General features: G+C 37.6%; 1 protein-coding gene across 1 annotated transcript in view; it reads left to right on the top strand.

Moving 5' to 3' along the window:
• LOC136867209 (carboxylesterase 1F) overlaps window positions 1-23,162 on the top strand; it is a 141,039-nt gene that overhangs the window by 90,138 nt on the left and 27,739 nt on the right. Inside the window, exons 8-9 of the mRNA XM_067144341.2 lie at window positions 440-529; window positions 619-722. Coding sequence (XP_067000442.2) covers window positions 440-529; window positions 619-722 — 194 coding nt within the window. The remainder of the gene's footprint in view (window positions 1-439; window positions 530-618; window positions 723-23,162) is intronic.

Genomic DNA, 23,162 nt, shown 5'->3' with positions numbered 1-23,162 from the left:
TAAATTAAAATAGAGTTCTTGTTCATCACTAGGTTTTTCAGATACTACAAAAATCATACACTGAAACTTTACCCCAATGTCAAAACTCAGCCAGGGGACCACATAAAGTGTCTCTGTGGGCTGTATGCTGTGAGCACCCCTAGATTAGAGTTTTGGTAGGTAAAAGTAGAAAACATTGTTAAACGTGGTAGATGATGTCTGATGAAGTGCCATCACGACAACCTCATACGGTGTAAGATGTATTGGTGCTACAGGACACATGTGTTTCTTTTATGTGTACTCTATCCATGTATAATTACATGGTAAGTCACTCTGTTTCCTATATGCTATATATTTTTCAATCATGTTAGCTTTCTTACCTGAGCATTTATAACTAAAAGAAATGTTTGCAAACAGACCATCCTTGAATGAAGAGAATAATAATTTAATATCTTTGCAGTTATTTCTGATTATCTGAGGGTCAACAACTTGACGGATGACTACAGAACGCTGAAGTATGGCCTTCCAGATGTCCTTCTCACTTACACAGGTAACAAACATATACTCTGTATTTAATAATATCATTATTAATTTCTTCAAACCTCCATATATCATTCTGTATGTGACATGTTGTTTCAGAGATAAAAGACAAATCATGCGTTGTTGGAACAGCTATTACGGATGAGTACTTCAAGCAGGAGGAGTTGGGAAACTATTCTGCAATGAGACCTGGCATCATAGATGTGAGTAAAATTCTTCCATGCTCCCAGCAGGGCAAACTAAATTGTTAGCAGCTCAGAAAAATACAGAAAAAAGAAATATCATTGCTAAAATATGATATTTCTCATAAAGTCACAACCAATCAGTCACCATTGATCTACATTTAAGGCAGTCGCCCTGTTGGCAGATTCCCTGTCGGTTACCAGTATTTGCTTAGTCTTTTCTTAAATGATTTCAAAGAAATTGGAAATTCATCGAACATCTCCTTTCTAAATTATTCCAATCTCTAATTCCTCTCCCTATAAACAAATATTTGTCCCAATTTGTCCTCTTGAATTTTAACTTTATCTTCATATTGTGATCTTTGCTACATTTAAAGAATCCATTTTTTATTTATGGTCTACAGATATCATTTCATGCCATCTCTCCACTGACTGCTTGGAACATACTGCTTAGTCAAGCAGCTCGCCCCCTTACTTCAAAGTCTTCCCGTACAAAAGTCTGCAGTATTTTTGTAACATTACTTTTTAATTGGAAATCATTTCGATTAAATTGTGTTGCTTTCCTTTGGATCCTCTCCAGTTCTTGAATCAAGTAATCCAGGTGAGGGTCCCATACACTGGAACCATACTCTAATTGGGGTCTTACCTCTCCATTACATCCTTACTACAACCCCAAAATACTTTCTTAACCTCATCAATGTGATGATGATGATGATGATGGTGATGATAATGATGATAATGATGATGATTGTTGTTATTTAAAGGGGCCTAATACCTAGGTAATCGGCCCCTGCTCATTCATGTGATTATCCCAATTACCCTCTTATACTGTATTTACTCGCGTATTTGCCCCACTTTTTTTTCCTTCACAATTTTGAGGCAGGGAATTGAGGAAAAGGGAAATTAAGCGATCTTACAAGTTTGAGCAAAAGTTGTATGGCCATTTTAAAGAAAAATATGAGAAATACTTCCTTGTAGGCAAGAGGTGTTAATAAATAACAATTGTTTAATCATGCAACTCAATGAATATATTATACATAAAGAAAGGTATTACATTAAAACTTGAAATAATGTTTGGTAGGTTGCGTGTAATCACTTTTCACTTCTACACTGCTCATGGAAGGAAGAGGCCCGCTTTTGGGTTTAAGAGTGCACACACTCTACTGCACTCTCAGGCTTTCAATTATTTTACGTCATACGAACACGAAGTAGAGACATGTTGCAACTCACCTTTCCCATGCACGATCACTCTAATCTGATGATTCAGCTTGTAGACCATCGCTCTCATCATCTTGCGTGTCTGAGTCTTCCTCTGATCTGTCAAGAGAATTGGATATGCCCATTTTTTAGAAAAATTTTGCTAATCACACATTCAGGGATCATAGACATGCTCGGAGAATCCACTGGCACATCTTTTCGATCGATGGTTTTTAAATTCTTCTGGTTGGTATAAAACTATGCGCGTTCATTGACATCCATTCTGTATACAATTTACATAGGTAATCTTTGAAGGGCTTGTTCACTGAAACATCGAGAGGCTGAAGAACAGATGTCAGACTGCCATGTATGATTTCATTTCTGTAATTTTTTTTCCTTACAGCATCCACAATATTGCCTCTAAAAACTATTCAAAACAAACATAGGCTTCCACTGTAATAAGGCCCAGGACATTTTCTCCATACAGTATTCAGCCAGTCTTCCATCAATTTTCCGACCATCCAACCATTAACTCGCACTCGATTGTCGACTGCTGGAGAAAAGTTTCCTATGGGAAGAGTCTTCTGCTTAAAAATTAATGTGGCAACTTCCTGCCATCTGTTGTGATAACTAACATTACTGTGCACCTCATTTTCTCTGCTCCTGTACTTCTCACCAACACACTAAATGCACCTATATTGTTAATTGTAGTAGTTTTTGGCATGTCAAGAAACACCAGCATTTGATTGGCATTTCCAATCTGAGAAAGTACATAGTTGTTCTTCTGCCTTAGCTTGATGACAAATTTGAGAAATTCTAGTATCTTATTGGCGTACACTTCCAGAAGTCGTTGACAGAGTGATGTTCTTCTTCTTAGGCTTAGTCCACTTCTTCGCATAAATCGTACTGCCCATCCTCTACTGGCTTTAAAATTTTGTGCACTGATGCTGTTCCTTCTTGCCACCTTGTGCTGTTCAACATATTGTGTGTTTCTTCGAAACCACTGTTTCTCAGTTCTGTAACGTACTGTAGCACTTCCTCATCAATTTTAATATATTTTTCACATTCCTGACCACAAAAAGACTGTAATGGTTTTTGAGCTGTCATTAATTTTCCTTCTGGTTTTGCCAGTATTGTATTAACTTCGGATCAACTGAAAATTCTCGGCCTGCAGCTGTTACTCCAATTTGTTTCTGTGGAAAAAAGTACACGCAACTTAAACTCTGCTGTGTAACTATTATGTTTACCCATGTTTGTTAGTTTCACTTGCCAAAAAATTGAACTGTTTTATTGCACTAAACATTTTCACAATTGACTCGCAACTGAGATAACTGCTGTACTACCTGGAAGCTGGCTCAGTGTGGGATTCCCGAATGCTGCGGAAGTTGCGACACCACTGTACCTCCTGTGAGTTATGTTTAAAAGGAGCGCATCGGAAAGGGTGCAACCTTGACTGCCTGAAAAGAGGTGTTGTAGATTAGGATTTATGATGATTTATGATGAACTTTCTGAATTTTCACCTCTTCTTCCGATCGTCTTAATTACTATGATTTCTTTTGAATTTTAACCAATTTGACCTCTAATGATGTATTTGCTAAAAAGAGAGCACTGCAAATAATTCCCATTCTCTAGAAGAATATTTTTTTTTAAAAAACCTATGCAGAGTCTTGGAGGGGCGTGCCAATCCAGCTGATGAACCCAAATGGCACGTCTAGGCGAAACTCTGCAAATGCACATGGCCTAACCACCCAAAAGCTGGTTCTATTCCCGTGATTATAATATCATAATTGCTTTGGTGATTTGCGCAACCTTAGTTTCGAGTTTAAGTTAAACTTCATGCTTACCTCGCAACTGTAATTTTTGCCATCATTTCTTTGCAGTCGGCTCTACAGCTGGGAACTTGGGACAATATTCGACCTGCAAGTCTGGCAGCAACTCGAGACAGCTGGTCAGGTGATTGGCCTAGCTGAGCTAAACAGAGGGTGGGGAAAAATAAAGTTCAGTTTTCAGTTCCGAAAAAAACAGAGTGGGGAAAAATGCAATGGAGGTGAATACGCGAGTTAATACACTGTTAACACCTTGGTACTTATGGTGATCCCCATTGGGGTACTTTTACCCCATCAACACAGTAATTAAAACTAAGAGGACTTTTCCTCCAACTTTTCACCCTGTTTACCATCATACCATTGTCTGCTGCTAATCTCACAAGGATTACAATCCTTCCTGTTCCCTTGTTTGTAGATAGTGCAGTTACTGCTTTTTTCCAATCAGAAGTAACCTAACTCAAATTCCATGCTAATCCTTCCACTCTACGAAACCGTTTCATCCCTGCCTTCAGTTTATATTAGGTCTAATTTCATCTTTTCCTGCCATTGTATGACACCATAGTTTTCTTATCATCAGCTCAATTTCTTTGAGTGATAATTCATTGCCATCATTGATGTCATCAAATTCCTCCTCCAATGCGGAAACTTTGTGTGGTTTGTATGATGATAGTAAGCTTTGAATCCAGTAACCAGATAGCATATCTTAACTTGATACTGAAGATATTGACAGGAAGTTAGGAGGAAGGATATGATCGCAATGACAGGCCGCTGTAGGCAGAAGGAGTGATAGAAAAGAGAGACAGTGACAAACATGAAAGCACTAAAAGGACAAATGCATTACCTGTAGACATTGTTCTAGCAGTAAGGATAGTGCCAACAGTCACCAAATACTATCCAATGTTGCTATTCACAGTGCAAAGATGTGGAGACCTTCGGACATGTCTCGGACTGCTATGCAAAGGAGAAGTTGCTAAGAAGCACCTGACAATGTAAGCTACATTTTTTCATTATTACTGCTCTATGGGAAGCACAATCGGAAGGCTACAAATAAGTTCTGCATCTTGGAAGATTGTTCAAATAAGCATGTAGATATAGCTGCCATCAACCAGAAGCTGAACAACTGTCTTCTGTTAGAGCCCAATACACTTTGAGAAGAATACACTGCAGATATTACCGTTGGATGAGGATAAGAAGACTGCTTACTGCCCATGTATGCCTTACTTAAATCTTCTTCTTCTTCCTGAAATATTTCTTCTTATGTGGGTGGTTCACTTCACTTAAAACGAGAACTATAATACCATTGAGGACAAAAGCTCCTTCCTCAAGAAGCTGGAATTCACGGATTTACAACATCTATCCCTTGTAGTTCTGAAGGATCTTTTGTCTGCATTAACTGCTCATTTGTATTTTTGTTTATCTTTTTTTCAGTTTATAATGTTTTATTTTGCAGTTTGTAATGTTGTTAAGTTATAGTAATTTATATTTGGTAGATATCTTAATTAAGCCGGCCCCGTGGTGTAGGGGTAGTGTGCCTGCCTCTTACCCGGAGGCCCCGGGTTCGATTCCCGGCCAGGTCAGGGATTTTTACCTGGACCTGAGGGCTGGTTTGAGGTCCACTCAGCCTACGTGATTAGAATTGAGGAGCTATCTGACGGTGAGATAGTGGCCCCGGTCTAGAAAGCCAAGAATAACAGCCGAGAGGATTCGATGTGCTGACCACAGGACACCTCGTAATTTGCAGGCCTTCAGGCTGAGCAACGGTCACTTGGTAGGCCAAGGCCCTTCAAGGGCTGTAGTGCCATGGGGTTTGGTTTGGTTTTAGATATCTTAATTTATCATTATTGCACAGTATTATGAGGAAACTTTGGCATCATTCAGCTGCCGGCTGACTTGTGCTCCCCGACTGCAGCATGGGAGCAGTTAGTTGCTTCTGAGAATTGTACTGGAACATATGTGTGACTGTTGCTTGTGTATTGCTGTGAATGAAGTAATTGATTGGAAAATTAAGTATTTGGTTGAACAGTGAATATATCTGGTTGAATATTACTACAAAAAAGGTAGTTATAGAAGATGCATTCAGAAATTTGCTCATTAAATATTCTGACTCTAGCATTCCTATATCTTTCAAAGATGATGAAAAAGTTGTGTACAACAGGTTCATTTTGTGATGTACAGATAAAGCAGAAAAGATACTTTTTAACTGGAGATAAACTTGGGGATATTCAGGATCAGTTAGAAGCAAGTCTCAGGAAATCACTTAATCATCTAGCGCAGGAAATGAACGTATGCATGGGATTGGCCATCAAAATAACTAAACTGCTGAAATTTCAACCATATAAAATAAAGTTTGTCCAGGAACGTCACCATACAGATTTCTCCAGAAGAATAAGGTTCTGTAATTGATCATTAAAGTATTTACAATGGAAATCTCAATCCACAGATAATTATGTCTAATGACACATGGTTCCATCTTTCTGGAATAAAAATTCTCAAAATGCACAATTGTGGAGTACTGAAAATCTGCATATTGTACAGAAAGTGCCATTGCATCCCATTAAAATAGAGGTATAGTGTGCAGTAAGCACACAGTGGAATACTGAGCCTATATTTTTTGATGACTTTGTGAATTCAAATGTGTATGTGAGAGCAACTTTTTATTCACTTTTTAATGAACTGACACAGGAAGAAAAGGGATTATGGATATTTTCAACAGGACGGTGCCACAGCCCATACCACTCTTAATTCTGTAGACACTTCACAGATTTTGTTGCCTAGATAACTAGAGCAGGTCTATGGCCTCCCAGATCAGCCAACCTAACTTACTGTGAGGATTCTTAAAGGGCAAAATCTACCAGAATAATTTCTGTACTATAGAAGAACTGAAGGCTGAAATAACACTTGTAGTACAATCTTTTACCAAAGTGGCATTGTGGAAAGTGGCAAATGTACAGTGAAACCTCGTTAAGACATTTTTTCAGGGGACAAGGAAAAATAACGTGTTAAGTGAGAAAAGCATACTAATGAATATACGAATAAAAACTATCAAACAGGGATATGGAAACACTAATTACAATTTTTTCTGACTTGAGGGCATTTTACGTTGTGTATCCGCAGGTACAGTGAAAACTATAGGCCTATCTACCAATTCTAAGGATGAGAGGAAAGTATTAAAAGATGAGAAAAATACGAGAGAATAAATATGAAAACCTTTACCGCTGGGGATTATAAAATATCAAGTACCGGTACACTAAAAGGTATGAAAAACACTAGACAACAAATATGAAAACATGTGCACAGGGGCTAACAAAAATATTAAAATATTATTGCAGATCACACTCTTTCTAAAACAAATGTTAGTAGGAGCCTTTTATTTCAGAGCAATGGGTTATTAAACATTTTTTTCTGGTCACACTCTCAGACAATGAATTGGAGGTTACACTCGATCATCTGCAACTGCAAGGAATGACTTCAGCCACCAATACTTCAATCAACTTGAGTGATCGAGTCAAAACTTGAAGGTGCAAGTTTCAATATTCGCAACCTCTGCGCGCTTATGCCTGTCCACTTTCTGACAGATTTTAATTTTGTCTTCATTATTAAGGAATTTTACAACATTTTCTGTATCCATAACTAGGCTATCAGATGACAAATATGCACCACGCTAGTCAATTTCACACAATGATGTTCCTAATCCAGATATAGGCTACCGTACCACGTGACAAATATTCACTACACTTCACTATACCACTCAACACAAAATACGTTTCTACCTTCTGAATGGAATGCAAAATACAAGCACAAAATAGGCTCACTCTGCTATTCAGCAATCTTGCTGCTAACCGGCAAGCAAAACTGAACATTTCTGAGGATAATGGTTTACTCCCCAAAAGTGTAACTTATTCTTTGAAGTTCAGGAAGGCCTTTACCCGTAATCACGCAACTGTGGCGACGGTTCTTACATGAGTTGGAAATCACGTTTCTTTCAGAAAGGATGACCAATACAGTAACATTTTCAGGTCTAGGAAAAATGTGATCTTACTAAGTGGTAATAACGAAAATTTTTGACGTGAAAAGTGAGGTATTTTTTAATATAGATCTAATACGATGAGAATCGGGACTTCAAATTTACGATGTGCTAAGCAGGAAAACGTGTTAATGAGGAACGCACTAATGAGGTTTCACTATGTGAGGTATGTCTTACTGTGGAAGGGCGTCATTTTCAGCAGTATCTGAAATAAATGATGAATAATAAACCTGTATACATGTATAATCAAGATGGCTGTGACTATTGATGTTGCTGCAATATATCGTTCCTCTGAAAATGAGATTAATAATTTAGTTGAAGTGCTTAGCTTAATAAGGATAAAAGAAAGGATAGGAAAAGGTGTCAAAGTGCTTTGGATTCAGTTTCAGCAGTGAAAGAAACTTTGGTGCTCTTAAGAGATCATATAATGGAAGAGTGGGTTAGCTCATGGTGGTCATGATTATGTTGATGTTACTGCAGGATGTGTTTCAGGGTCTGCATCCTACTATTCCACCACAGAAATAGAGCTTGAAAAATGTAGTGCTTGTCACCCCTAAAACTCCTGAAATTGTTAAAGATTCTGAACAAACTCTCCAGATAATACCTACCTCAATTGGCAATAAGCTGAAAGTTGATGTCAACAGGGTCGAGAAAATTAGGAAAATAATTTCCTAAGAACTGTTCACATTGTGGAGAATATCATGATGTAAATGACTGCTCCAATATTCAGGCAGCCTGCAAAATCTGCATGTGCTACAATAATAGGATGGCAAACAGGCTGCATTTCAAGAAGATTGATGAAAGCCACCCTGTATATTCCCTAGAATACCCTACATATAAGGATATTATTGATATAGTAAAATCGAAAATAAATTATGCTTGAACTGCAGATATACCAAGAAAATCTGCACAAATCGATTGTTCAGAATGTAGGACTTCATGGATTGGTCATTTCTGTTCTGTCAAAAATCAAAATGCTGTGTGCGCAGGAGCCTAATACATGGCAGACCTCAGTTGTGGGCTTTGGGATGGGTCTTAGAGTGTATTAACACCATACACAAGGTAATCAACCAAGCCAAAACCAAAACCAAACCCCATTGCACTACAGCCCTTGAAGGGCCTTGGCCTACCAAGCGACCGCTGCTCAGCCCGAAGGCCTGCAGATTCCGAGGTATTGTGTGGTCAGCACGACAAATCCTCTCAGCCGTTATTCTTGGTTTTCAAGATGAGGGCCGCTATCTCACCGTCAGATAGCTCCTCAATTCTAATCATGTGGGCTGAGTGGCCCTCGAACCAGCCCTCAGGTCCAGGTAAAAATCCCTGACCTGGCCAGGAATCAAACCTCGGGCCTCCAGGTAAGAGGCAGGCACACTACCCCTACACCATAATTAACCAAGAGCCACTGTTATTTCAAAGTCGAACAATTTCAGGCTTGTTAGATGTGTTTTACAGATTGTGTTGTACAGTAACATCTGAATCCTTTTGCAAACTCAGTGTGTATATGCTGATCCTCTGAGTAATTTTGATGCCATTCTAGATGTTCTAGAAATGGTTTATGAAAATATACATGCCCATCACTAATTGAGGAGCTAGATGCAGTAACAGCGTAAGTTTACGCTGTTATTGCATGAATACCGTTTTCGAATTTCCCGGTCCTTTCACTACAACCCTATCCAGGTCTTAGTTCGCTAGGGTGTCGCTAGAGGTCAGGAGCTCACTAAAACTGGTACCATGCGCTACGCTGTTATTGCATGATGAGGTGTGCTTCACGAGCGGCATGATCTGTTGCCGCCAGTTCTTTGGCTGGAGAAGATGTCAGCGAGTGGAAGAGAAGGTTTTGTGGCTGGTGCCGATATTTCTATTGACGTCACTTCTGATACATCAGTAGGCAGTGATTCAGAAGTATTTGATGATACTGCCTGTTTAGACGACAGTTTTAAGCCCAGGTGCAGAGGAAGAAAAAGGATGAAAGATCCTGATACTTGGAAAAGAAATATTGTAAAGCGTGCAAGAAACAGTGGCAGAAGTTACATTTCTCTCACAAGTGGAAAGGAAATCGGAAAGAAGAAATTTAGGAAAGTGGATAAATGTTGCAGGAAAAGGTAGGTTCTTCTTTACAAGTTCGGTTGGCTTTAGTCTACCTAGCGTTAATAAATGTAATGAATCAGAACTTTGTTTCATTTTATTAATGTAGTGGTGTTGTGAAGGAGGGCTGTTCTTACATTTTACATCTTTTTCAGGTGTTTTGAAACTGTAACGTATGAAGATCAGAAGAATAGCTTTAGATCATTTTGGGAGGCTGGTGACAAGTTACTTCAGGATGCAGTTTTGCTGGGTTATATGAAAAAAAAAAAAGGAAAAAATCTTTCAAAAGCATAACCGATCTAAAAATAGAGATAATATATGGAGTTACTGTATAAAAGTGAAGCATGATGAGATGCCTGTTTGTAGACAATTTCTGCTTTCTCTATTCCAAATATCAGAAATGCGACTGAGGACCGTGCAACAATCCTTAAGAACAGGTAAGTGTAATATGGTATGTAAAGTTATTATGGATGTATGGATGTGCTTGTCATAGTTACTGTTTGAATAAGGCCTGACTACTGTTCAATTTTATAGGTGTTGTTCTGGAAGATCGTAGAGGAAAACACAACAACCGTCCGAATAAAATTGCAGATAATGTCTGGCAGCTTGTGGAAGAACACTGGGGACTGATTCCTCATCGGGAAGCTCACTACAGCAGGGCAAAAACAAACAGGAAGTACTTTGAGAACCCTGAATTAAACGTTGTGAAATTATATACAGCTTTCAAGCAGTATTATTATGATAAGGTGAGTAAACCTCTGAGAGTAGGGTATAGTGCATATCACAAGTACTTCAGGGAAAATTCTGAATATTCATTCCGACAACCAAAGACAGATACCTGTGATTACTGTGCAGAATGTGAGGTATATCTCAAAGCAAACCCTGATCATGATTGCAAAAACCATTACGTTTACCATAAAAAGCGAGTTGAGGCATACAGTGGGTTAAAGAAAGAGCTACTGAATAGTGTAAAAAATGAGGACAGCGATATTCTCGTGGTTGAATTTGACTATGCTCAAAACCTGCCTTTACCTCGGCTTAACGTGACAGCTCAATTTTATAAGCGTTTGTTGTGGCTTTATAACTTTAATGTGCATTGTCACAATGATGGTAGTAGTGCTTTCTATTGCTTTCTGGAGAGTGACTCTAAAAAGAACCCCAATTCAGTGTGCTCTTTCTTACACGACTTTTTAACAAGAAAACTACAGGAAATGCCCATCAAAAGGAAAGTTGTGCTCTTGTCCGACTCATGCGGTGGTCAAAATAAGAATAATGCTATGGTAATGTTCAGTGCTTGGTTGTCGAAAGATCTGAAAGTTGAGATTGAACATATTTTTCCTGTTAGAGGGCATTCTTTTAGCCAGTGTGATAGGAACTTCGGGAAATATGGCATTCTTCTAAAACAGGTTGAATGCATAGAAACTTGTGAAGAATATCTGAACATCATGAAGGACAGTAGGAAGCATCCAGAACCCTTCAGTGCAGTAATGGCGTCACATTTAATAAAAGACTGGGTATCAGCACTTCGACCTATGTTTCTAATAATGCCCTCTGCTAAAAGCAACAGATTCATGATACAGAAGTTTGTGCGACTTTATTACCATAATGGTGTTGTATCAGGGTCACAGTCCTACACTCCTAACTATATGTCATTTACATTCTTAAAGAGGAATGCTAGCTTTCTCGGTTTTAATGATTTGAGGCTACTTGATGTAAGAAAGTGTGGTGTAAAAGCAGACAAAAGGGATGATGTTCTTTCACTAATGAAATACTTAAAACCTGAAAATGTTGAATGGTATGTGAAGGTCATGTCTGTGTGTAATGATCCCCTAGAGTCTGCTAATGCAGCATGTGAAGATGAATTATCCTGATTTTGGTCAATGATGCGGTATTTGAGTATTTAAAACAAGTAAGGTTTAGGCTGAGAGAATAATTTTGTAAATGAAAATAGGAATAAAAGTTGTTCAGAAAGGAATGTTTCTAATTTTATAACATTTCAAATATCTGTTGAGGGGGGGGGGGGGCAATTACCGTAGCCTAATACCGTAGTTGGGGAGAGCACTGTAGCAAACTTCTCTCGGCCCTTTGCGCAATAAAGGAAAAAAGGTGAATATTAAATAAAGAATAAACGTAATTTTTTTACTTTTCTTAGTTGAATTTTTTTTTCGGAATTTGTTCCTAATTTTAGTAAGTTTAGACATTTTGGAGAACTGAGGTGGGATAAACAGCCACTTTTGTTCCTCTATAGTGGGCGATCATGCTTTCCTAACTCCCTGATCAATACTAGTAGGTTGCAAAATATAATATTCCTGCTCTTCATGCAATAACAGCGTATAAAAGGAAATTTTAAATAACTCTGTCTTTCTTATTAGCTAACAGATCAATAAAATTCTTCGGGAAATACATTTCCTGGCTCTTTTAAATGCCTTTAAATGAAATTCAGGTTGATTCCTAATATAACATTTAACTCAGAACATTTATAAACTTCAAGCTTCTGTTTCTCAAAATAACGTAAGTCTACTTACGCTGTTATTGCATCCAACTCCTCAATTATACTGGGTAATTTCAATGCAAAACATCATGCTTGGGGCAGCTCATTCAGTGATGTTAAAGGCAGGAAACTGTATGATTTCTCTTGCTCTCACCAGCTCCTTATTCTGAATGATGGCTTGATTCCAACTTAAATCTATGGTAACATTGATAGCTTCCTTGATGTTAGTATGTGCAGCGAGTTGTTGTTAGCGCACGTTTTTAGACTGGCATATCATTCAAGAGACCTCTTCAGACCATAGACATTAAATTTCCAACTTGCCAGGTTTGATCCTGGCTCAGTCTGGTGGTATTTGAAGGTGCTCAAATACGTCAGCCTCCTGTCAGAAAAATTTACTGGCACATAAAGGAACTCCTGCAGGACTAAATTCCAGCACCTTGGTGTCAACATAAACTGTAAAATAAAAGTAGTTAGTGGGACGTAAAGCAAATAACATTATTATTATTATTATTATTATTATTATTATTATTATTATTATTATTATTATTATTATTATTATTATTATTATTATTATTATTATTATTATTATTATTATTATTATTATTATTATTATTATTATTATTAAATTTAAAATAGTTTTCCTTCAATTAATCAATTGCCGACTGATGCATATATAATGAGAAAACTTAAGTCGAAAAATGTGATATGGGTTCATTTTGAATCAGCTGCTAAACGAGTATTGGAGCAGTTTCCATTTTTGAAGATCATGCTGCAATTCTCAAAAAGATATAACTAGCACTGTACATACGATTATGGAACATAATAAGGGCTTTGTGTGACTCTCACTTGCCTGAGATTCAGCAATCCTCTAGAATACACAACTACTGGTGGACAAAAGAACTAACAATTATGAGAAAACTTTGTTTCGCCTACACCAGATGAGTTAAGAGAGCAAGAAGTGAAGCTCTGAGACAAGTGTATGAAGCCAAATATTATGAAGTGAAAAGAGAATATGAAGAAGAGATTAATCAAGGCAAGATCAATTGTTGGAAACAGTTATGCTCCTCACAGAATTGTCAGAATCCATGGAACATAGTGTATAAAATGTGTAGGAAGTCAGAGAGATTAAATCAAATCCTGAATGGTGTTGACGCTGGTAGGGGATTTACTAAAGATCCATATGAAACTGCTGAAGCACTAGGTGATGCTTTCTTTAGAGCAGATACAAGTGATAATGCCGAACTGGCTTATATTCGCCAACAATTGCTTACTCTTCCTGACATAATAGAGTAAATTAATGTATTATTAGGGTCCACCTTTTCAATACAAAATGTAAATAGTTTAAATTACATAAATGATTAGGGACTAATTTCGACCTAGTAATAGGTCATCGTCAGCCTAAAGCAAAATTAAAACGCAAATACAGAAGAAATTAAACAATGCTATACGGCGCACTGGTCTTTAATCGTAAATAAACTACGTGACTTCGGCTCAGTGGTTCTTCAATTGGATACCAGTATCTTAAAGGAGCTAGCATATTCTAATCTCCTTATCCAGCAACTCAAGAATTCTTTTCTATAACATCTTTTTAGTGCGCACTGGACTTTTTAATGCTATACAGCGCACTGGACTTTATTCATAAATAAACGACGTAACTTCAGCTCAGTGGTTCTTCAATTGAATACCTGCATCTTAAGGGAGCCAGCATATTCCAGCAACTCAAGGATTCTTTTTAATATGCACTGGACTTATTATGAATCTCTTTCAGTGAGTTATTTTTTAACATAGTGCTGCACAATATCTCACATGGTATGTACTTTTATGAGACCTTACGTGTCTTTACATTGTTTAATTTCTTCGGTATTTGCATTTTAATTTTGCTTTAGGCCTACGATGACCTATTACTAGGTCAAAACTAGTCCCTAATCATAATTTAAACTATTTACATTTTGTATTGAAAAGGTGGACCCTAATAATACATTAATTTACTCTCTTGTAATCACAGTTCAATGCGGATCTATCAGTATGAAACTTATTTCATTTAATAACCTCCTGACATAGTCATACAGGGACCAGATTTATATGTACTAACAATTATTGAAAAATGAAATGAAATGGCGTATGGCTTTTAGTGCCAGGAGTGTCTGAAGACATGTTTGGCTCGCCAGGTGCAGGTCTTTTGATTTGACTCCCGTAGGCGACCTGCGCGTCGTGATGAGGATGAAATGATAATGAGGACAACACATACACCCAGCCCCAGTGCCAGCGAAATTAACCAATGATGGTTAAAATTCCCATCCCTGCCGGGAATCGAACCCGGGACCCCTGTGACCAAAGGCCAGCACGCTAACCATTTAGCCATGGAGCCGGACATTATTGAAATATATGCATATATATTTAGTTATTTTTATTGAAATATGGAATTATATATGGACTGAAAATTACACATATAATATTAATTTCTACGAAGCGTGTTTTTTAAGTAAGGTCCGTTTTTTTGTAGACACTAGTAGTTCGCGCGCATATCGCAACGAGCGCGTGCGTCGTGTACTGGCATGCCTCGGGAACAACTGTGCTCAGTTTCAGTTCTGTAGCTAACCTGTACGGTTCTGTTCTGTACTTTCAAAATGTTTAAGACTATCAACTCGCCCGCCGCATGTGAGGTTCGGTCAGTGATATGGTTTTTGTCAGCAAGGAACCTATCTGCTGCAGAAATTCATTGACAGATTTGTGAAGTGTACGGTGATACTGTTATGAGTGAAAGCAAAGTGCGTAAGTGGGTACGACAATTCAAAGATGGCCGTGACAACATCCATGATGAGGACTGCTCCGGTCGCCCTTCTTTGATTACAGACGATTTGGTGGCTTCAGTTGAAGCGAAGATTCGTGAGAACAGGCGCTTCACAATAACAGGTCTCTCAAACGCATTTCCTGACGTGTCAAGATCAGTGCTTTACAACATTGTTTCTGAACACCTAAAGTTTAGGAAACTGTGCTCCCGTTGGGTCCCGAAACTCCTAACAGAGGACCTAAAAACCAAAGATTTGAGTGTGCGATGAAGTTCTCGACTCGTTATGACAAAGAAGGTGACAGCTTCTTGAATCAGATCGTAACTGGAGACGAAACATGGGTTTCGCATATCACGCCCGAATCAAAGCAACAGAGCATGGAATGGAGACACACACACTTGCCTGTAAAGGTGAAGGCCAAACAGACTCTGTCCCAGAGCAAAATCATGGCGTCGGTGTTTCGGGATAACAACGAGGAACCACTATCAATGCAGAAGCATACTGCCAAACCCTGACAAAGCTACACAGAGCGATTCAAAACAAAAGATGCGGCATGCTGACAAAGGGAATTGTCCTTCTCCATGACAATGCAAGACCTCACACTGCAGGTCAGACCCGTGATTTATTGGACAGTTTTGGCTGGGAAGTTTTAGACCACCCACCCTACAGTCCTGATCTTGTGCCGAGCGATTACCATCTGTTCCTCCACCTCAAACATCACCTCAGCGGCAACCATTACAATGATGACGACGATGTGAAAACGGCGGTGAACTCTTGGTTATCGGAGCAGGCGGCAAGTTTCTATGAAGAGGGTATTTTAAAATTGGTTACGAGGTATGATAATTGTTTGAACAAACTTGGCAACTATGTCAAAAAATAGAGTGAAGTATGTACTTTCTGAATATAACTTTACTTTTTTGAAATAACCTTTCGTTGTGTACTTATTTTCAAACGGACCTTACTTAAAAAACACGCCTTGTATTTAATATCAAAGTTCAAAGAAGCTAAACAAAGTAGATCTGCATGCAACACAATGTTGCACTTCTCATTTTAATATACTTAAAGAACACACAATCTTTTATTCTCTGTTACCAAAACAATGGATTACAAAATGTTCTTTTAAGTGCTGGAAAGTGAATCTTCTCCTATTACCTCTAAGGACAGATTTATATTGACTGAAACTGCGTACAACATTGGAAGAGTAATGGGGCCATAATTCAACTTCACAATATCTGCTGGGGTTAAATCCAATGTTAATTTTACACTTAAATCTCCACACAGCATTGCAGCAACCTTTGTCATTTCTTCATATCCAGGGTTCTTCGAAAGTACAGTGGCCATCTTCATGTTTGCTACATCTGCAACTTTACCTGTACCATGATTTAGTTGTTCCCCAGTTTTATTCACAATTTCACAACTTTCAGAAAGTGAGAGATGTGAGTTTTGGAGCCTTTTAAGTGTTTTTGCGATGCATGAAAAATTATGCTGAATGTAACATAAGTCATTTCTTACACTTGTATCGCAGACAACTGTTTTAGCGGTTTCAATTGAGGCTGCATCTTCAGAGTCCATGGCATGCAGAACGTTCTTAATACAGTCTATACAGTGGAACCTCGATTCTCCATTTTTGGAGGGGCCACAGAAAAAAAAAGTACAACACGGGAAAACGGAAAATCCGGGAACGAATGAACCATCAACATTTTGGCTAATCATCACAAAAATGAAATATGTACACTTATAATCTTACAAACCCCCTTAAACCAAACCAGACTACAGCCCCAATGGGCCTTCTGCCTACCAAGCGACCGCCCTCAGTCCGAAGGCCTGCAGATTATGACGTGACGCATGGTCAGTGTGACGAATCCTCTCAGCCATTATTCCTGGCTCTCTAGACAGGGGTCGCCATATCACCATTAAATAGCTCCTCAATTAAAGGTAACCGTATAATATATGAACCTGGAACCAGCCCTCATATCCAGGTAAAAATGCCTGATCTGGCCAGTAATCAAACCCGGGCCCTCCGGGTGAGAGGCAGGCAAATTTGACCATGGGGCTGGCTTCAAACGTTAATTATCGGTATGCGACCTAAAAATCTCAAAATTTTACATTCAGTTTTACTGGGGAAACTTCATCAGTTTCCTCTGAAAATGTCATATTCCTTTGAAAACTTCTTTCAGTTCAGCAACTTTGATCAGCCAAATTCTTCGAAAAATCGAATACCTGTTACACCAAGCAACAATCGACCACAAGTAGATTTTCATTCTCTAATCTAATAAAATAAAGCACATTAGATACAAAAGCGTCCAACATGATGGCAAAATCCTTTTTTTTTTTTTTTTAATCTTCCATTGTAATTTGGTCACCGGTGTACTGTTCATAGTCAGTTTATGGAAATCTTGTACCGCGTAAATTAGGCCTACATCAACTTTTAAAGGTTATGTTGAACTCAAGAATATGGTTTCGAAAGTATCAATCCTCAAGTTCTCGAATGCATTATATTTAGTTCTGCCCGTCACTAATCACAATCAAATAGAAAGAAAAAATATCATTAACATTCCAAAATTATGATTATTCGCGACCTTGAGCTCAGTTGGAAAGCGCGCTCGCTGTACAAGTTGGTACGAGTGCAAAATGATACAAAGTTTTTAAATGTTACGTGCGCAAATAAAACTACTGCGGCTTTTATAAAATTTTAACACAAAAACGTGAAATTCCCAGTCTTAATACTGGGAAGAAAACAGTAATAGACAATCCCAAAACCTCCCATGGCTTTATGTATGTTATGTAAGGTGCAACATCTGTTCTGGTCTCGATAACATAATCGTATTACATGTTATAAATCTCATTTTTGGTCCGTATTGAAAATTTACAGTTCAACAACAATAAAGGTGTTTTAATTTAATCCACCTAATTCAATACTTTTATTTTCACTTATAGTAGTTACATAAATAGACTATCAATTAAATGGGACAGGTTTCGCCCTCAATTAAGGGCATCTTCAGCCTAAAAACAATCATCAAGAGTACAACTAATATTAAATGTGGAAGCTAAAAGTTTAGCCAGTTATTAAAATTCGGGACATAAAAATGTGAAAAATGATACAATATATAAAGATGCTAATGGAAACACTGTCAATGATTAAACTATAATCTTGTCGGAGACTAAAACTTCTTCCATTAAAATTCTAATTAAAACAGTTCATTTAAAATGTTAAAAGGTTTTCAACTGATGCTTCTGCCTCACTTTATGCTCACGAATTTCATCAGCGGCCTTGGACATATTGTATTTATGACAATCATGTTTATGCTTGTGTTCACGCCCTTATGTTGTTGGCTTTATATTATTACCACTTTGGTATTCCACTAACGTTTTAAATGAACTGTTTTAATTAGAATTTTAATGGAAGAAGTTTTAGTCTCCGACAAGATTATAGTTTAATCATTGACAGTGTTTCCATTAGCATCTTTATATATTGTATCATTTTTCAGATTTTTATGTCCCGAATTTTAATAACTGGCTAAACTTTTAGCTTCCACATTTAATATTAGTTGTACTCTTGATGATTGTTTTTAGGCTGAAGATGCCCTTAATTGAGGGCGAAACATGTCCCATTTAACTGATAGTCTACTTATGTAACCACTATAAGTGAAAATAAAAGTATTGAATAGGTGGATTAAATTAAAACACCTTTATTGTTGTTGAAACATAATCATATACGATAATATTAAAATACCAAATTTGTGTTACTTAAGAAGGAGTAGTTTCGATTCATGCCTGAAAGCCCAGTGACTATACAGTGCCCTGAGGGAAATGATGAAATCCTGTTCGGCGATACACTAGAAAAAAATACAAAAATAACATCTAACCCTGGACATAATGTAGACGTTTTGTAAGTATGAACATTTGACGAAACTCGTTCCGTCTTCAAATAGAGCTGTCAAAATGCGCTCTGTCTTCTTCCAATTGTCGTGGACACTCTCTGCTTTATGATTTCCGAGGATTCTCTAAACAATACTACCCGAATGCGATGCTAAGATGATGCCTTATACAAGTTCACCGCCGATCGCTTTTCCAGTACAGTACTTCTTCAAATTACCGCAATGACAGAGCGTCAACACCAAGATTCGTAAGTATACCGTAGCCATCCTTTCGTAAGATACAGTTTCTTGAAAAACACGTGATCGGGGATTTAGCGTTGATGGAACTGAAATTTCTGGACGGTTGATCCGGAAAATCGTTTCTTTGAGGAACGGATAATGCAGGATTTTTACAACGTGATTTAATTCGGATGCTTGCGGGACCACGTAATTTGAACGAATAATATGGGAAAACGTAGTTTCCGGGAACATATAATCGAGGTTCTACTGTATATTCAACATAATATTCAACCTCTTGCAGCCACGTACCCCACCTAGTTAGAATCGGCTTAGGCGGCAATGGAATCTCTGGGTACATTTCTTTCAAAAGATGAACTCTTCTGTGGGCTTTGAGAAAAACTTTTTTCACTGAGGAAATCAGTAAATCTACTTTGGGGTAACTGCCTCTTACCACTTCTGCCACATGATGAAAGGCATGTGCTACACATGTTAAATGAGTCATCTTAGGATATACAACACGTAATGCTTCTCGGCTTTTATCATATAAAGTGCGGCATCGCTAATAAAAAGTAACACTTTATTATACTTAACAATGTAATATGTGATGAGACAGAGAACTATCTGGACTCTGCTGGAATATTTTTAAAATTGTAATAATTTTTTTTAGGGAAACAGCAAGATAATATGGAACTGTAAATGAACATTGCAAGATACTAGAATAGTTGTGAAGTGGGTTTTTTTTGTATGTAAATTTTCTGTAATTGGTAATTTAATTAATGTCAGCAAACATGTAAAAAGACACTTGAGACATTTTAACTTAATTTTCTTGAAAAATTATTTTTTATGTAAAGGTGCTTTAGTTGTGAAACATCCTATACTGCATGTGCGGTTATGGGTGTCGCAATAGGAAATCTCGAGGAGAAGTTGCTAACTATCTTAATATGACCATATATGGTCATGCAATTTCATTCGCTAGAATAACAAGATTTCCTATTGGCGAAAAGATAGGGAATCTAGTGGAAATTGTTTCCCATTGGTCGGTTGTGATCGGGCCATTTCCGGTACTTTCTGCCGGCTTCAGAATTATCATGCGTGTGCTCGGCGACTTTTACATCCGACTGCCTTAGCGAGCGCGTGTGCTCGAGGGCTCCCCTCGGTAACCCCAGTTTTGTTGGGTAAATATTATTTCAATGTTAATCTCAATGTTTTCCGGTTTTGTTTAATTTAATGTAATTATTTTGGTATTTCCTTGCTTTATGTCATTTTTAAAATTTAACGTGTCCGAGTTCACCCTAGATTCCCGCTGTTTATAATTTCAAGTCAAATTCAACAATTCATTCATTTGTGTTTTTGGATTCGTAATTGTATCAGTTTGTCAGCTGCTTTGTGATTTAACTTTGTTTTGTAATTTTTTGTTGTTATTTTTAATATAGTTGAGCTAGAGGGTGTTTCTTGTAAGTCTTTTCTCCCCCATAATGCCATACCTTCCCTGGACCTTATAGGGCTTCCAAGCACCTTCCACATCCTTTCTTAGTTGTCATTTTTAGGCCTGTAAGTGTTCCCTGTATTTGATTTAATATTGCGTATCGAAAGATACTTGTCACGTTTCCACGTTCTTGTGGCCAGAGGATACCCATAGCCTCATTGAACAGTTTTGCTATAGTTTCGTTATCTCACGTTTCTAGAACATGACAGTGTAAGAGAATCCGTTTACAATAATCTTCGCTTAAGAAACCAATGATTACATTGCCAATTAGCCTGCCTTCTTTGTCTGTTGTCTCATCAATGGAAACCCAAATTGGACCGTCTTTAATCTCTTGCCTTATCTTCCAAACAGTTTCATCGTATATGGCTGAACAGTACGTTTTTCTGAACGTTGACTCATCCGGGATGGATCGTTTAGTATATTTCTTGAGGAATTCTGTGAAGCACTGATTATTCAGTTTGAAGAGAGGTATGTCAGCAGAGATGAGAGCATGGCAGAGATTGGTGTTGAACTCGGATGTTAAACTGGAAGTTGTTGGTTGTGTCAGAAATAACTGTCTCTGCTTGGAATCTCGTTGTTTGTTAGCCTGATGTTTACTGGTTGAAACGTGCTGTTGCACAAGGAGCCTTTGAGTAGATGTCACTGTACAATGACACAAATTACAAAATAATATCTTACTATCAGTTGATAAACCATCTTCTTTAAATTCTGATACGTAACTTTTCAATTTTAAACTGGTTGACTGAGCTACTTTAGGCATATTGTAACAACGTTAATATCTTCAATGAATATCAATATACAACTGCACACACTGAACGTACAAGAACACTATGATCCGTCTGACTGTTAATTCAAACTTTGAATGACTCGTAGTGAACTAGATGGAGTTATGAAGCAATCAAAGGGAATGCCCGAATTATGAACTAATCCGGAAACCACTAGCACATCGTCGATGAATGAGATTTCCCTAGTTATGAAATTATGGCACAGACACAGTCGATGTTATGTAATGCAGCTTATCAGTGCTCTAAGTGTGATTCAGATAGTCATGGTACTGACTGGCTGATCTCCACCACTTCCGGGCTCAACCTCTCTCTTTCTTTGCACCGCTTATCAGCTTATTTTATCAGCCCAGATGTGGACAGGCATGATAATGACCTGCACACCAGTTAAAATATTAATTTTTCGAATATAGATTTTTAATTTGTTTCTCCATTATTGAGAGGACTGCTAATTTAATATAATATGGAAAAATTTGGAAAATGAATACTCCATTTTTCAACTCCACACATCATGATTCATAAAGTTAATGCAAAATATAATTAATTTTTAGCTTCCTAAAGAGATATGTATTTACATATAAATCCATTCCCTGCTGATGACCTTTTAATGAGAAAGATATTGAATGCATTATTTAAATGCAGAGTGATAAGAAGATCTCCGGCATTGATACTTTCTCTACTAATATAATAAAACATGTTCACTGCACAGTCCCATCCTTATTTCTTAACCAATTAAAAAAATGCTTTCATTTAGGAGCTTTTCCAGATTCTTGAAAAATTTCTGTGGTTAAAATGATTCCTAAACCTGGTTTTGACAAGAAGAACTTCACGTCAAATTTTTTACACCCAGTCAGTCTGCTCCCAGTTCTCGGCAACATACTAGAGAAGCTTATTATTGACAGGATTATGTTTCATATGAATAGCAACAATTTGCTTAACAGAAACCAATATCGATTCACACAGAACAGATCAACAGAGGATGTAATGTTCAGGGTCATGGAGTAGATCAAAGATGCATTTTACAGAAAGATGAAAGGCCTACTAGATTCTCTTAACATATCCGGTGCCTTCCATAACACCTGGTGGCCAAAAAAGAAAATATCCTGGCAACCTCTTCAGACTTATTCAAAGTTACTTCAGTAATAGGCAGGTGCACTGATCATTCTCAAGGCTATCTGCAGGGATCCATATAAAGTCCAAGATTCTGGAATACACTATATTATGACTTACTGACATTACATTTGCCTGATAATTGTGAACTCATAGCATGTGCAGACGATGCTTTGCTCCTGGTTCAAGACAATATAACTCTGCATACTAACACAGCCCTCAATCAACTCTATCACTGGGGTCAGAAAAACAAGTTACACTTCAATCCAGCTAAGACGAAAGCTATGATTGCAACCAGAAAAATTAAAATAGAAAAAAAAACAATTTTGTTGATGAATGTCATAGAAATCATGCTTTTTAATCAGATGTGTTACTTGTGTGTAATACTGGATGATGCATTAACATTTCAGGCACATTGTAATCACTTTGCAATGAAAACTGCCAGTCTTCTTTCAGGAATAAATCGTGCCACCCAAGCTGCGTGGGGTCCAAACTCATCCGTATTGAAAACAATATATTGGAGTGCTGTTGAACCCATTATCACATACTGTGCAACAGCTTTTCAAGATATCCT

Source organism: Anabrus simplex, chromosome 3 (assembly GCF_040414725.1).
Source record: "Anabrus simplex isolate iqAnaSimp1 chromosome 3, ASM4041472v1, whole genome shotgun sequence".
NCBI classification, from domain to species: domain Eukaryota; kingdom Metazoa; phylum Arthropoda; class Insecta; order Orthoptera; family Tettigoniidae; genus Anabrus; species Anabrus simplex.
Note: the sequence above shows the minus strand (reverse complement) of the source record. Positions and strands in the feature narration are given on the sequence as shown.